Consider the following 18,088-nt stretch of genomic DNA (forward strand, 5'->3'; position numbering starts at 1 on the left):
AAGCTTATACAACCACTCTGGAAATCAGTCTGGCGGTTCCTCAGAAAATTGGACATAGTACTACCGGAGGATCCCGCAATACCTCTCCTGGGCATTTATCCAGGAGATGTTCCAACCCGTCTTTTCCCCTTAGAGAGGTTTTTGTTCTATAGTACTAGGTTGCATATAAAAGAGGGAGAAGAGGTAGCCATTGTGTAGCATAAACTTCAAGGCATGTTTAGAAGGAAATGAGAACAGAGAGCTTCCAGAAGCTTCCTCTTCAGTAGATCTAGAAAGGTAACAATGTGCAGATCCTAGCATGTTAGAACAGACAGAAGATTGGTTTTCATGCCTGGTAAGCACCATAGAGAACCAGCTCTGTTAGGCAGCATTAAAAGTAGAGCTAAAATAATCAAGTGCAAAGCTACTCATCCTGGAGTGTGATTGACTGGCATCCCAGAGCGAGAAGTAGGACCACACTGCAGGAACACAGGAGTCTGGCACCTTTGCTTGGGCTCCCATCTGCCATGACTTGGAGGATCAGATGTGATTTGTGCTGGATGGTGAGATAGGAAGTCTCAGAGCTGTTGTAAACTTTCCACTGTGGTGAGGAATAGGAATGGTTCACATGTGTGGATGGGAGTGTGCCTGCCAGTAGAACTTGTCAGTCATGGAAGTTGGATGCGGTGACAGTTCCTGCCCATCTTTCTGGAGGGAGAATGACTGTGTGTGTGCATCTCCCACCAAGTTATTCTCTTCTGCCAAATTGTGGCAGAAGATATTCCAAGAGATAATTTAAAATCCTTAGCCAATGTTCTTCATCTTTACCATCTGTAGTCCTTATACCCTTTTATCCAAACTCATCAGACTCTTACCTAAACTGTTATTTTCCACCATAATTTTCTACTCAACACCACAAATATTTATTGTATCTCAATTCATTTGTTGCCTTTCTTCCCATTTATCAGCAATAAATTAAGGATTCTCTTCTTCCTGATGCGCCCCCCCCAACAAGTTTGAGGTTTATCATTCTTTGTGAAGAATTTTCCTTGAATCTGTTATGAAAGCCTTTCTGTTGTTTCTCCTTTCTGTTCTCTGATTTAATTTTCTTTATTTCATTATCTCCTATAGTACTTTGACAATAGTATAATAGGTCATAAGAAAGTTTAATGACTAAATATGTGGGTGGTTGAGAGACAGAAAGAAGAGATGTGAAAGTAAAAGAGAAAGGTTATAATGAGATAAAAAATAATGAAGCAGTTCCACAAATTATAGCATTACATTTCAAGTAAGATTATAACTTAAAGTAGGTTCCAAAAAAATAACACAAAAGAATTACATTTAATATATGCCAGATTCACAGACATTCCCTCAAGGTACAAAAAAAAAATCAAAACAAAAAAATCAGATTTTGCAAACTCTCTTTGCTTTGTGATTTTGCTAGATGAGGCCCTCTGATAGGGAACAGCAAATTACAGGTGATCTGGGTAACAGAAGCATGTAGAAGGTGTGAAAATGAGAATGTTGTCAGAGTCCATCCATAAAAGTGAGTGAGAGATGAGGAAAGATTCATGGTTTTCTGCAAGCCTCCTACGTACCAGGTAGAGCAGTGTCTTCAGAGGTGAATGGCTCCTGGGTTTGTCACTTGGCCTCATGGTTATCTTGAAACAGACTGAGCACATGGAATATGAGAATGAGACATACAAGTGATCTAAATCTAAACAATTCTTTACCAGGAAGGATTAAACCTGTATTTGACTGTAATTGTACCTGAATGCAAAGTCTATGTTTTTCCCTGTGTAACATGCACAGAATAACTACTATGCCATCACTCAAGCCAAATATCATTCTTGAAGTTTCCCAACCCCCCTCCATGCTTTATACTCATCTGACCACTAATTCTGTTTCTACTCTCAACAATCTTCTCAAATATGTCTGTATTCTTTCAACTCTTTGCCATCATTTATTTAACCTGTGCCATTGTGAAGTAGCCTGTTTATTCATTTCTTAACATCCATTTTCCCAGTTTTAGTTCGTGTTCCATGTGATAACAAGAATTATCTAGTCCAGATGTACACCTCTTCTTGTGGTTATTTGATGAGAACTCAGATAATGGAGATCTTTAGCCTCAACTACTCAGCTACCAGAAGATTCTATCTAGTAATTTTGTTCATTTGATGCTAATTTTCAGGCATATTGTATTTGTTCTTCTTCAACCACTGACTGAGGCTTTGCTTTTGTGTCTCATTTATGTATGTGCGTACATATGTATGTATGTATGTGTTTCAGTTAGCTTGGCTTCAATCCTCAGAAATGTCCTCAGGGTCTCTTTGATGTCCAGCTCTCAGCTAAATTTCCTTGCTATGTGCTTTTTCAGTACGTTGCACTTCTCTATTTTAACACATTTATTTCTTATGAATGATTTTATTGCCTGTTGGATTTCCAGAATATTTGACCATTCTGTTGACTCACAAAGTTTTAGAATTTTATATGTCAATTGATGTGAGGATCAATTAAAAATAGAGGAGGTAGACATCTGACTTGTTAGTATTATTTGGACAAAATATTTCAATAAAATCACTCTTGCAGGATATAGCCAACCTTCTAGTAAGGTGAATATGTGCCTTTAGGGAGATCTACTATCTCTCGGACCTTTAACACTCTTTGAGCTGCTTGAAAATCTGTTGAGGTCCCAAGAATCTGTACCTAAGAAAACTTGCTTGTCCTGTAATCCTTAAATGAAGGATGTCAGCTAATGCTTAGATGAGACACTATCAGGTTTATATATATTCTTCATTGGCATTTTTATTAATTACACATTTCTTTAAATATTAATTATATAAATATTATGTTTGAACATGTAGTAAAACATCGAACTGGCGGGGAAGATAAGCAAGATTCCCTCAGTCAGATAGCTAAAAACTGCTTTAGCTCTCTTTAAAAACAGGTGGTCATCAGAAGATATTCATTCACAACTTACTTTGAAAGATACATGTCAGGACCTCTACGTTTTGAGAGGGTTACATTGATGCTCATTAAACTATCAACGGTCAACAGTAATAACTGTGAAGTACTTATTATAATTCTTATACCATAATCATCTCAAAAATGAGCAGGTTCCCTCCACCTTACCAGAGCTGTAGAAATGTATAATTGTAACATTAAATTGGTTTGAGTTCTCTACCCACTTGGAAGAAATAGTGAAGAGCATTATTAATGATAATTTCTAGTGTGTAACATCCTTATCTTTGTTTCCCTACTTTAGGTACATGTCACTGTGGCAGGTGTAAGTGTGATAATTCAGATGGACATGGACTCATTTACGGTAAATTTTGTGAATGTGATGATAGAGAATGCATAGATGATGAAACAGAAGAAGTATGTGGAGGTAAGTATGCTAAGTGTGGAGCGTAAAAAGCCCCTGTTTTTCACCCATCTTATTGTAGACTTTTCTTTATAAGAAGAGTTATATCAAGGCACTCAGAATATTCTAGAACTGTTTAATAAATGCAAAACTAGATTGTCTCCAGAGGAGGCAAACATTGCTGATGCAATAATCTAGCAGCACAACTCTGAAGTAGTCCTGTCAGGATTCCATCTCTTTTGCTCACCTTAGCTACTCTTATTGGGTGTTTTTAAAATCTCTTAACTGCTTTGATTTTATTCTCATTGCAAATAAAAAGTCTTTAGATAATTCTATGCTGTACTGGGGACATGGAGTATGATGGCCTCCCATAACTGTTGATACTCCCCTGACCTTTACTATGAATTACCATCATTCAGTCATTTTTTCCTCTTGCCTCTTTCCTATTGCCAAGGACATGTAACACATGCTTTATATGCAAACATATATTTATGATATCTTATAATACCTGAAAGAACCACTTTGCAATTGTATCCATTTAATCACTGGGAACAGAGACATACATATTACCAACATGCCCTGGGCCATCCCAATTGTATGGCCTAAACTTCTGTTCTAACTAATCTGTGTATGAACTTCAGTTTGAACCTGTGTTTGTAAAACATATCAGGTAAAAAGGATTACAGCAAGGCCTTCAGAGTATTCTAGAACTATTTAATAAATGCAAAACTAGATTTTAGTTAGAAGTTTAGACACAGCCCCCAGACTGGTGTCTGTCAGACACTCGGACTGTGTTTCTGTCTCTTCACCAATTACACTGCATGCCTTCCTTGGAGTTTTCAGTTCCATGAGAAGCTTGCTTTCTCACCACCCATTCTAGAGATTTCTTTCTACTTAACTATTGCCAAGCGCTTGCCCAGAAAGTCCACTTGCAGCCTTAATTGACATAATGAAATGGCAGTAGAGAACAGTGAGAGTCATTTAGAATGAGTACACTCTCCTTTGCTCTTTCCAAAAGCATTCAAATCTAATTAATATGCTCTGGCATATCCTAGAAAGATCAATGATACTAGGACCTGAAGGAATCAGAGAGCTACAGAAAACCACCACAAACATGTAACAAATTGCCAATTTTGTAATATCACGGTGGCTTCTAGTTAGTCTTGTAGTATTATTCAAGTGTTTTTATTTTTAATTTAATTTTTAATTATTCACTTTATATCCTACTCACTGACCTCCTTCAGTCACCACCTCCTGCAATCCTTCTCCCATCTCCCCTCCCCTTCTTCTCTGAGCAGGTATGGGGGAGGCTTGTATATGCCCCCATTGGCATTTATATGACCGCAGATACCCCTATCAAATAACATTGTAGGAGTGCTGTTGCTTAGAATCCTAGGGCTTTTCATGTGTTGTTCACATGAAAACAATCTCTTCAGAAAGTTATCTTTAGTCTATCATTGATACCACACACAAAATGATTTTTCTCTATCACTTTAAAAAAATCATAGAAACTTATGTCTGTTGCCTGGAATATACATTGCAGTGGTTACATTTTATTTTAATAATATTCTGCTGTCCCAATGTTTTTTTCCTTACCCTTCATTTTAATATTTTCCCTGTCTTCATTAAAGTGTAGCTTTACATTAGTTTTCTTTTCTAATTAACCCCTATCATTTTTTAAGTTGAAAATAGAGTCTTCTCTCATACAATATATCTTGACCCCACTTTCTCCTCCCTCTACTTCTTCTAGCTCCCCATCACCCAAATTTACCCTTCTCTGTTTTCCTTCAGGACTAACCCTTTATATTAACAATTATTTTAAAACAAACCCTTTTGGGGTTTTATAACTTTTTTAGGAACTTGCACATAAAGTATAAATATTTATGAGACTTAATTAATAAAGGGATATCATAATGGTACGATGAAAAATGTACTAGTAATCAATTATAAAGTAGTCACACAGTCACATTTCCATGGCCATCCCAGAATTATGGCCCTGGAAGAGAGGATTGGAAGAATAAATATCTTAGTCAGAGTCTCACAAATTATAAAATTTTATGATTAGAAAGTCTAGAATAAAAAATAAATAGGACATTCATCTGTGTTTGTATGGAATAACTATAAAGAAGAGAGCTTGAAGAAAGTTAACTTAAAGGTAAATACTATTTTGGACAAAGACAGCTAGACATTCAGAACGGAGATGTAGTGATGGCAGTTTGTCAAAGGTGGCATGCTGGGTTGTATAAGTAAAAATGAAAAGTACTATGGCAAAGTGGGCATTTTGGCTCAAGGTGAGGGGCATCATTGACTCCCATTTGTGTTCTCTGGACACTAGAGTTGCAGTTTGGTTATAAGGCCAAGAGTGCACTGCATTTAACTGGTTTAACTCAGAACTTTCCACATTAGAACACAGCAGCTTGTGGGACACAGAGGAATGAGAAGATGAAACATTTCCTCTGGTTGAGACTACTCAGCCATTAATGAAGCATGTCTAAATACGAACTGCTGTTTTTTCAGTAATTGATTTCAAAGAAAACAGTATTAGTTACTGTTTCAAGAAACATCCACACAGTAAGGCTTATAGACATCCAAGTAATGCATGTACTTCAAATGGTAGAGTAATGGACTTTCATAGTCGTTATTGTAATTTCTTTGCAAATACTGTCATCTTGATCACTTTCTTTATAGGCCAAGGCAAAGGACACATTGGCTGCCTTATTTGTATAATTATATAGATGTAAGCTCAACTCTGATGTTTTGGGAGAAAAACAAAAAGTCCCACAAGTTGATTAAGTTTAGCAACGATCTGGGAACCCTTTGTTATTTCCGAATGGTTGTGAAAAGGTAGAAAGGTAAGGCTGCTTTGAAAAGTTGCTTTTTTCCTCACTGTATAAAATTCTTTTGGGTAAAGGCCATGGGAAGTGTTACTGTGGAAACTGTTACTGCGAGGCTGGTTGGCATGGAGATAAATGCGAGTTCCAGTGTGACATCACCCCCTGGGAAAGCAAGCGAAGATGCACATCTCCAGATGGCAAAGTCTGTAGCAACAGAGGTGTGTCACTCATTCACGTTACTACATGACCCGGTGGTAAACAATAATCATTATTACTAAGATCTATCTTCTCAATGCATTTCCTTTAGGGTGGGACAAAGTCATCATCCATCATCTTTTATTTTAGTGGAAATCCATATGGACACTGGCAATCTTTTATTTCCTGCTCTTTACTGAGTAGATAAGGGAAAATAAATTATGTTATTATTCTTTAAGCTTCCCTGAACAAATAGAGCATGGGGGCTGTGATTTCTTTGGCATCTTTCCAAAACTGCTACTACAGCACAGCTAAAAAGGCGATTCCTGGAGATGCTGTGCTAAAAACATCTCTTGACTAACAGAACCATGGGTAGCATGAGTATTGGATTGTCCGCAGGGCAGTTAGACAAACCCTCCTGTCTTAATCACTGAAATAGAAGGTTGAATTCTGAAGTACCAAATTGGCCTAAATGACCTTAACTTCTGAACACAATTCTAAAATACATTGAACAAAATAGATAACAGAAACCAGGCATGAAATGGCCCTATGAATTGTAGAATGACTTTAAAGAGATATTTTAAATGCTTATCAAATATAATTTAAAGTTACCAACTACTGATATAAAATCAAATTTAGAAATCATTTCATCAGTATATTTTGTGTGCCCATGCATACACGTGTACGGGCATACATTTATCATGGCATACCTGTGAATGTCAGAGAACTGCTTGTTACAGTCCACCATGTGGACCCTGAGGATCAGACTCAGGTGTCAGGCTTGATGGATTTACTCACTAAACCATCTCATCAGCACAGTTTAAGTGTTTTTCTCATGTTTCTTGGGTTATTCTTTTGTTTTTGTTTATTATTTAGAATACCTGATATTTTCCTTTTCTGTGAAGGTTGGTCAAAGAGACCCAGCTTACTTAGCTGGTGATATAAATGAGTGAAGTTTTTGCTTTCTTTAAAGCAATTAAAATAGAAAGCTGGGTAAGCTTTGTTTTTTCATTTCTATAAATGTGCAAGTCATTTTAATAGACTATTCTCATAGAGAAACCCCTGATAAAGTGTCTTAAATGTTGATAAATATAGAATAAGAAAGACAAAGCCCTGGGCTTACCACACCCTCCAAAATAATAACTGCAAGGGAAACCCCTCTGTTCATGTGGACTACTTCCTACTACATACCACACTAACTTACTTTGTGTTCATAAGCACTTCTCTTCCACCTAGATCTTTTGTATTCAATTGGCTACAGTGTCAGAATTTCTAGTACATCTAGCCACATCCTCAAAGCTTCTAAATTCTGCATGTGTCACTACCAGTTACAATCTAACATCCAAAATAATTTCAATTCACTGTTATGGTCTCATGCCCAAATCCTGGCAATATTTCTCTGCATACTCAACCCTGGTCATGCTTATTATTAATCCCCTATGATACTTCTTGTTCTATGTCTTTGCCTGTGTTGTAGTTAGGTATATTTAAACTTTAGGTCTTGATGCCTAAGAATTGACTGCATGCTTGTGGGTGCACTTTTGCCTTCTACATGCATAAATACGGAAAACTTGCTTCAGCTCTTTTAACCTTTTGGGTATTCTTAGATTGTTTTGGTCCCTATCTGAATTTCAAATTTTCATCTAGTTAAGTATATTTCATTTAGTAATTGTGTTTCAGATAATTTGAATAAAAAATGAACTTGTTCATATCCTATAGCTTTATTTTGAACATTTATATTTTTAGTAGAATTGCTATTTATTTTTATTTAAAGAAACAAGGAAGAAATGTCTTTATTTTAGTTCCCAAATAATTTGCCTTTACCTACCATAAAGACTGACCACCTATTTAAAGAAAATATTACTTTCCAACACAAACTTCCCACTGAGGATGTCAGACTTTTCAGTTTTGTCTCCAACATCTTCTCTGATCCAGCCTCATCTCAAGTAATAAAATTTACTTAGTCCCTTCATAGTTTCTTCACAGGCACTTATGGACCCCACCATCCTGATCATCCTATTCAGTTTCCTTAGATTATACCTCTAAAGTTCGCTAAGACTTGGCCCTTCCTTGATGCATCCATATTGTCTACTCTGGATGCTCCATCCAGAGTGCACTTCTCCAGTTCTTAAGATACATACATCTTACATCACAAGATGTTGGTGATAGCAATTTTTGAGTTTATTAGACATTTTGTTACCTTTGTCTTCACTTTTTGGTCAAATTGTTCCTAAATTTATAGCAGACAAATATTACATATTGTTTTAATACTATCTTTGAGAAAAATTAATGCAATGTTAGTTGCATATCTAACAATCTCACATAATTATATATACTTTTTATTTGTTAAGAAATCTCTTTCATCAACTTCAGATGATGTTTCTTCTTAGAATATTTTTTATTTTAAAATGCATAATTCAAAAATGTAAAAGAATCAGTATTTTAAATAATAAATATACAAGATGCTTTCTTTTATACTTGTCTTGTCTGGACGCTCATAATATTCCTTTTTTTCCATCTAGGAACATGTGTATGTGGTGAATGTTCTTGCCATGATGTTGATCCAACTGGGGACTGGGGAGACATTCATGGGGACACGTGTGAGTGTGATGAAAGGGACTGCAGAGCTGTTTATGATCGATACTCTGATGATTTCTGTTCAGGTAAGGCAGATCTCCTGATTCTTATCTTTATATAAAAGATTCACTTTCTTGTTGTGCAGGATCATTCTGATTGTCACATACATGGAGGCCTATGTCCCTAGGCCTTCTATATTCTGCAGTGCTCCTCTCAGTAATGTGGGCAACCTCAAGAGACTTCAGACATTCTGCAAAGGCTCAAGATGAAACCACCTACACTCTTTAAATTAGCCTGATCCCTTGCCAAGGAGATCCATTAGCTCCAAATATCTGTTCCACTCAGCTCTAAGACTGCAGAACTAGTGCACCTGCTGGCTGTCAGCAAGGGACTGAAAGAGAAATATATGCCAAAAGCTAGGGCGATACAGTTATTGAAGAATGATATATTCATAAACTGGTAGACATTTTCTCAAAACCACTCTATAATACAATCTAGAATTGAATATTTGTTAATGGACTCAAACATTTTATATTTTAAATATTTATGGAGCAGATATTATATGCCAACTTATGGGCTGTGTCTGGGTTAATGAGTCCAGTAGTGAAGGAAGCAAACATGACCTGGGACTGCACAGAGATCACAATATGTAGACCAAGAAGAAAATATCTGGGGATTAGAGAGATGATTCAGTGGGTAAACAGCATTTAAGCATATAAACATGAGGCCCTAAGTTTGGGTCCCAGAACCCACATAAAAGCTTAATATCATTGTATGCATGCCTGTAATTACAGTAAAAAAGCATACACAGGATGATGGGTTTGCTGCTCACCACCTAGGTTGAAAGACCTCATCTCAAGGAAAAAGGCAGGGACCTATACAAAAGAATACCTGACATCATCTTCTGGGTACCATGCATACAAGTAAAGGAATGCACATTCACACACAAATGTGCACACTCCTCGAGAGTGAAGTTACAGATTCAAAATCATTTTGCTTAATTAACCAGAAGACAGAAGTATTTATGTGCATGTGCCTTTTCAGCTTGATTGGTTGGTTGGTACTTGCAGGTAGACAGAAAGCTCCCTTGGTCTCTGTAAGTTTGCCAGCAAAAGGAGATAAAAGAGTTGCCCTATATAATCATGATTGTGTAACTTCAAAGCCTGGGGAGAGCCTGCTTTCAGAATTTTCTCCTGCAAGATACCTTTCTAAAAGACCTCAAACCTTAGAACACATTTTAGTCATAGTAGTTTAGAGAATGTGAGTGTTCTCCTGGATAATTAGTATTACTACATCAATTATTTTTTAAAAGCTAACAATTATTGAGTGCTTTTTACATGCTAAGGAACACAAAGGCTGTGGGGACCTGACTTGTTTAGTATTCTAATTAGGGAGATGTAGCTATTCAAGGAGGTGGGTATCCATGACAGGATGCTGCTGGATCACAGAGGTGGGATTCTCTCTTAAGAGCAGGCTTTCATTTAATGAAATATAAAAAAGGACTACCAGACAGGAAGAAGAGAGGACTGCAATAGTTACTTAAAACAAGAGGGAAATAAGCAGAATATAGGAGAGAGGAAGTAGACTACTGAGGGAGTACTGGCTTGCTGTAGAACCATGTTCTACGGGAAGTGGAGAGCTTATGATGCATATAGGCAGAAGACTGCCAACATCATTACATTTATATCCCGATTCTCTGAGTAAATACTGGTGCCATTTACAATGGTTGTTTATAGAAGCAAAATTTCAAGTTTATTTTGGGACATTGTGAGCATACAAGACTGATAGTCAAAGTTGGTACCTTTTGAAGCCCATTGAATGTGAGAATTTAAGGTTGCAAATACCTTTAAGTTTTTAATGCTTTCTAGAGGCAAATATGAATTATGAGAAAACAAGGTAAGTGGTCTCAGAGAGAGAGAGAGGGAGAGAGAGAGGGAGAGAGAGAACAGAAAGTAAGCTTTTGACATGTTGATATGAGGTTTAGTTTTTGGGTTTTTTTTCATGAGTTCTCTGTCCCTCGTTAGATTCATATCATCTTCATCTGATATCTCTATGGGCTTGATCATTCATGTTTTCTGCATCTTAGTGATTATTCAGGGTCCTGTGAGTTGCTCTGTCCCACTGTCAGGAGATGGATCTGTAGATGAACATGAGAAATGATACCACAGTGAACCCTTTAGGCTTCTATCAATTCAGGTCCTACAGCATGATTCTCAGGTTTAGAGCTACTATTGTAAACTAAACAAGTGCAGTTCCACCAAGAATTTATCTTTTCTTGAGTTAACCTCTTCAGTCTTGTTTTCTTTCTCTTCCCATTTTCTACCTGACCTGTAGATTCCAGGAAAAGCTGGTTGAGTAGTTATAACTACCTAATTGGTAGGATTGGAAGGGGGAGAGAGAATGATTTATCTCTCATATGTGGCCTCATGCTGTGAGTACAGACAGAGGTCGGAAGAAGTGATGGTGGTCAGCTGTGATGTGTGCAATAAAACATTAGTGTGTAATTGTGATTTTTGTTTCTTTGGCTGTAGTGGTTTGAACATGGCCAATGTGGTTCCCAGACTTAGAAGGAATTTAAAAAGAAGAAACTCACATGAATGTAGATCTTCAGTTGTTCAGACTACTGCAGAGTGCTACAATTACATCTTATTCCATTTGATTTTTACACCAACTCATAAAAGGAAATAATTTCATGGAATTAAGCACTTTGACAGTATTTGCCTTGCCATTATCATCTAAACATTCATGAAGCTCAAGCACTGATGATGTGCTTCAGTCTGCAAGAGATACAAATGCAGTTGTTCAATTATACTTATTTTAGTGAGTGAGAACTGATTTATGGATGCCCAAATTCTTAGTTTTTTTCTTTTTTCTTTTTTTAACTTCCAGATGATATAGGGCATCAAATGTTGGAGGATTTTGGAATCCAGACTATGCCTGTTGAGGTCTATATAATATGCTGAGAGCCAATAGACTTTGCAGATTTACTAATTACCTCTTTCACCCATTATGTAGAAAGGGTGGGATACATTTGATTATTGAGGATGTTAATATCTTTGTGTGATGGCACAGAAAGAAGCCAGCATCAATATTCTCCAGTGACTTTTGCAGGGCAAGAATCTAATAAGGTTTGGATAAAATATAATTTATATTTAGTTGTCATCTTTGTTCTTCTAATAATATTGGTCTTATTTAAGTCTAATAGAAACATAAGTGCATTAGCTTAAGTCTTTGCTTTTAATTGACATTCTCATTTTGTTCATTTCCTCCAAATCTGCCCATCTGTTCACTGTATCAACAGTACACTCAAGTGTAAACTGTATCAACAGTACACTCAAATGTAAACTGTATCAACAATACACTCAAGTGTAAACTGTATGAACAGTAAACTCAAGTGTAAACTGTATCAACAGTATACTCAAGTGTAAACTGTATCAACAGTACACTCAAGTGTATAAATCTTATACTTAGTAATTCACAGGTACAGAGGTACAGATGTATTGGAATGTGATACCTGCCTCTAAATTAATAGTTCCATCCACTTCTTTCATTTCTAGGTGATATTATTAGCATAGTATAAAACTATATTTATTTTTTTCAAAATCATCCTACACCCCACACACATACAGATAGAGGAACACATTCAATACAAAATACTGTATGACCATATCTGAACATAATTGAACTAAAAAGGGTACAACTGAAAATCCAAAATTGTAGGTGTGTGTGTCTGTGTGTTTGTGTGTAAAAGTGTCCTTGGAGACCAGAATAGTATATTGTATCCTGTGGAGCTGGAGTTACAGGCAATTATGAAATCCCCAACATGGGTGCTAGGAACTGAACTCAGGCCTTCTGGAAGAGCAGCAATTGCTCTGAACCACTGAACAACTACCTGCCTTTCTATTTTCCAAATTTCAGAATTAGAACAGTATACTCCAGGATGACCTTAACCTTTATTCTTCTTGTCCAATATACCAAAATGATGAGAGCATGAGGTGGGCTGCACTAACTTGGAAAATCAAAGGTATGATAAAACTATATTACATGCGGAACTTTCTAATGATATATTACTAAAGCATTAAGAAAAACTTGGAAGAAAAATTACTAAATATAGCCATCCTGCCTTATCTTGAATGGAAAAAAATCAATATATAAATAGATTTTTAAAAATGACAAGTTATAGACATGAGCTCCAGGGGGGTACTGGTTAGTTCATATTTTTGTTCCACCTATAGGGTTGCAGATCCCTTTAGCTCCTTAGGTACTTTCTCTAGCTCCTCCATTGGGGGCCCTGTGATCCATCCAATAGCTGACTNTGAGCATCCACTTCTGTGTTTGCTAGGCCCCGGCATAGTCTCACAAGAGACAGCTATATCTGGGTCCTTTCAGCAAAATCTTGCTAGTGTATGCAATGGTGTCAGCGTTTGGAAGCTGATTATGGGATGGATCTCTGGATATGGCAGTCTCTAGATGGTCCATCCTTTCGTCACAGCTCCAAACTTTGTAACTCCTTCCATGGGTGTTTTGTTCCCAATTCTAAGAAGGGGCAAAGTGTCCACACTTTGGTCTTCATACTTCTTGAGTTTCATGCCAAGAACTGGGAGTGGGTGGGTGGGGGAGTGGGTAGGGGAGCATGTGGGGGACTTTTAGGATAGCATTGGAAATGTAAATGAAATAAATATCCAATTAAAAAAAGATGCAAAGCTCCTTTAAAAAATGACAAGTCATATAAATAATCAACTAAGTATAACTTATTTCCTGAAGTTTTCCCTGTTGATGGTCTTTGTGTCCATTTTAAGTAGCTACTTGTAGCCTTAAAATTTACATCAATGTGCATTTTTTGGTCATTTTAAAAGAAGGGATATTTTCTCCAGGATAAAAGAACTGTTTGAAATGTACTTAACTAAATTTATCTTAGACTGATACTTTTTAGAGTTTAGCCATTGTAACTCAAGGGAGCACAATCCATAAATGAAATATGGGTTTGGGTATCACACTCATCCTAAAGTAGCCTGTGATGCCTTCCTACACTACACTAATACATTGCTAGTCATGCTGTGAACCTTCTTGATCATATGTGATAGCCTGGGCAGCAGTCACATTTGCAGTATGTAGATTATACCCAAACCTATCTGTATATGAATATGTGTAGATTCATGAATTTGTATTGTGTGTACATGTATATGTGTGCAGGTAAGTGGGGGGAGGAGTGTGTGTGTGCATGTGCATATGCATGCACATATGTGCAGAATATTTCTTATTTGAATATGTTTGATGTTGAGATCAGGGATAAATAGCATTCTAAGTCTTTCATCTCAATTTTGTTGATATGTCTATGCAGTTTAAAGAACACTTGTTAGAAGAAATTATACTAGCTCTGAAAGGTTTAAAATATACATGGATTTGACAAACCAGTCTGGACACATTACATTAAGATCAGTTTGGTGAGAATCCCCTTTGCTTCTCAACACTTGAAAAATTATATTCTAATGAGGCTTAGAAAAGAACAGTGGCTCATCTAAGTAAAGTAAAAACACTTATTTTTATTTATCTTAAACATTTCTCCCTCATTTCCTGTTTTAGAAAGATCTAATAGCATATTTAAGTGTGTTAGACAGACTAACAGGTTCTCATGTCAAACAGGTCTTTCTCCCTAAATTCTGTTTTATCAAAAATCAAGCCTTTTTATCTTCCTGATTTTATTTTTGCTCAGTGATCACTTTCTTTTGAGCTGGGATTTTAGTTTGGAATTGAGGAACTAGTAACTTCAGAAGAGACCACAGTGTTATTTTGCAGTTTCCTGTCTCCTCTTTAAGACTCAGTGCCTGCTTCAGAAATCATATCAATCCCTTACACTTCCAGTGCTTTTCTGACTCAGCCACTTCCTGGCAATCTGTTGTCAATACTTTACACCTCTAAACGAGTTTCTGACTAAATGGATTAAAGTTCTTTTGTAGGAAATGCACAGTTTTATTTAAAATGGAATTACTAACATTCTGAAATTTATTTTGACATCATAGAGTAGACTTCTTGAAATCAAGATGTAAGAAGAGTTTTCACTACTGAGAAAAAAATTATGATTAAAAATTCTAACAGTCTTGAATAAATGTTTAAATTAGTTAATGGCATTTTAAAAATCTATTTATTTATTTTGAGATATACTCTTAATCCATATGCAGATATGGCTCATATAACTCAGACAGACATCAATCTAGAAGCAGTCATTTTGCCTCAGCCTTTGGAGTGCTGGGATTACAGACTGAAGTCATTCAACACACTCTAACATTGCTGATTTTAATTCTACTTTTCAGCATTGTGGATTAGAAACTTTCTTGTGACTCTTGTATTGTCTCATTGTTATATTTGACTTAGGAAATATTGCTTCCTCCACATTAAAAAAAATATGCTGTGTTGTCATTTCTCCAGCTGTTGTGTGCTCACATCTTGTGTGACTTATGAACCACCCTCCGCTTTTAGTGTCTCTCTGTTTAAAAGTTTTGGGCTGATATTGAATGCATTTGGAAAAATTGAAAAAGGAAACATACACATACCCAGGTGATTCAGGAGTAAGAGCAGTCTTCTTGAGACAGACAGTATTCTCCTACCTTGGTATATCCTGTTCAACAGAAATATCTTTGATTTCTGAGCCAGTCACATGCATTTCACTGTCTCTTAACTCATACTGATCAACGAACTATTGATTATAGAGGCTTTTCAATAGCAAAAAGCTATGGTTGAGGCACAAAACTGAAGCAGAAATTAAAAGCAATTAAGGCTCATCCCATAGTTGACAAAAGTGAAAAAATGTGTTCCCTAGCTTTTCTGAGAGTTAGCATGGCTGGAGGTGAAATCAAAATTCACACGAGTCATCCCCAAGCACGCCCTATTACAAGTGCACAAGAAACTATGGTTCAGATCACAGGCTGTACCCTCCTCTGCCCTGTGAAGGACACAGATGTAACAATGGCATAGAAAGATAGCTCTACTATAGCTGGAAAGGCTTAGAGGATTGAAAACATGAATAAAATGACTCAGAAACAGAAAGTGAATATGAGTGCTTAAAACAGAATTCTGAAAGTTGATTTCCTCTAGGCCAGGAGCATGTGCAACTTTAATATTAGACACCATTAGGTGCCAACACCAGGACTCTGGGAAATGGTGCTTGCAACATTAGTTTCATTCCTGGGACCAACATTAAGAAGGAAAAAAAACAGCCGGGCGTGGTGGCGCACGCCTTTAATCCCAGCACTCGGGAGGCAGAGGCAGGCGGATTTCTGAGTTCAAGGCCAGCCTGGTCTACAAAGTGAGTGCCAGGACAGCCAGGGCTACACAGAGAAACCCTGTCTCGAAAAAGCCAAAAAAAAAAAAAAAAAGAAGGAATAAAACAGACTCCTTGCAAGTTGACCTCTGACCCTCATGTGTGCAATGTGGTATACACATCCACCCACTCCCACATACACAATAAATAAATATAATTTAAAATATGAAATAGTAGCCTTAAGCCCACCAAAATTAATTTCTTTTGATGGTGAGTGACAAGATTCTAACTCTAAAAATCTCTTCTTAAAAACTATGACTGTTTTTTATGCACAGCCCCTCCCTAATCTGGCAGACAGGGTCTTTTTGTAGCCTTGGTTGATCTGTAACTCAATATGAAGACCAAGCTGAATTCAGAGACATGCTATTCTCTAACTCTGCCTCCCAGTGCTGGGATTAAAGATGTGTGTCATCATATCTGTATCTTTGATAATGTTTCCATGCAAATGAGCTTCAGATAAGAAATAACCGTTACAAAATTTAAGTTTGTGTTCTGACTTCAGCTTGACAATGGTATCTCTCTGCAGTCCTTGGTTTCTCTCTGTCCCTGTCTCCCCATTTTTTTTTCTTCTCTCTGGTAGAATAGGATATTTTGACATGGAGTGCTGCCCTGACTGAATTTTTGAATCCCCGTGAGTCACAACAGCTGGAGGCACTCTTTTGGGTAAAGGAGGGATTTTATGACATTCTCATCTGCTAGATGTTTTGCTCAGATATTTACAGTTTTAAAAGACTTAAGAATAAATAAGACTTTCCTTCCTTCAATCTAACCATTCCCTCAGTTTCACTGTTGAGTATGTTGTCAACTAAGCTGCTCCAAAAGCACATGTCCTTGTACTGTGTCCTAACGGATCTAACAGTTCCTGAACTGAATCTCTTGCCTGCTTCTTAGTATATTAAAACCACTTCCTTGTATAAAACAGTGGAGTGAATTGTACTTTAAATGTTAAAAGGTTTTTTGTCTCAAAAATAGTTATTTATACATACATTTCTGATGTAGAATTACTTGAAGTTTGTCCTTATTTTCAGGAAGGCTGAAAAGGATGGTGTTCTAGTTTCATTCTGTTAACTGTGACAAATACCATGATCAAAGAAATTTAGGGGTGAGAAGGTTTTGTCTCACTTACTTCAGGTCACAGCTGAGCCATCTTGCTAGTAACTCAAGTAGGAACTTGGAAGAGAATCATGGACGAAGGCTTCTTGCTAGCAACCCTAATAGGCCCACAATCAGCCATCTTTCTTATACAGCTAAGGACTAGTGCCCAGGGAATAGTGTTGCCCACAGTAGAGCAACACTACTTTTGTGCTGTTTTTCATAATAGTCAGGGTTTAGAAAAAAGTGGCTATGGCTAGAAGAGTGTATGACAAATATATGTATATGTAGATATGGATGTATATAATTGAATGCAATTCTCCATGAAAGAAATATGGCATTTGCAATAGCTCAGCAGGACCATAAGGACATTATGGTATCTGGAAAAGAACAGTGATACATAATAATTATATGGAGTCTAAAAATTTTAGATTTTTTTTTAGCTTTTTATTAGCTTATCCAAGTTTTATTTTTTGTGTGAATGTTTTGCCTCATGTACATATGTGCATTATTTCCATCCCTGCTACCCTGGTATCCAAGGAGTGCACTGGATCATCTGGGACTAGAATTACAGATAGCTGTGAACTACCATGTGCTTGCTGAAACTCTAACCCATGTCTTCTGGAAGAGCAAAAGTGTTCATTTTTTTTAAATTTTTAATATTTTTTATTACGTATTTTCATCAATTACATTTCCAATGCTATCCCAAAAGTCCCCCATACCCCCCCC

The 18,088-nt window shown here is 36.8% G+C and overlaps 1 protein-coding gene across 1 annotated transcript in view; it reads left to right on the top strand.

Moving 5' to 3' along the window:
• Window positions 1-18,088, top strand: part of Itgbl1 (integrin subunit beta like 1) — a 238,356-nt gene that overhangs the window by 110,751 nt on the left and 109,517 nt on the right. Inside the window, exons 4-6 of the mRNA XM_021181852.2 lie at window positions 3,245-3,367; window positions 6,255-6,395; window positions 8,895-9,035. Coding sequence (XP_021037511.1) covers window positions 3,245-3,367; window positions 6,255-6,395; window positions 8,895-9,035 — 405 coding nt within the window. The remainder of the gene's footprint in view (window positions 1-3,244; window positions 3,368-6,254; window positions 6,396-8,894; window positions 9,036-18,088) is intronic.

This window comes from Mus caroli, chromosome 14 (assembly GCF_900094665.2).
Source record: "Mus caroli chromosome 14, CAROLI_EIJ_v1.1, whole genome shotgun sequence".
In the NCBI taxonomy this organism is placed as follows: Eukaryota; Metazoa; Chordata; class Mammalia; order Rodentia; family Muridae; genus Mus; species Mus caroli.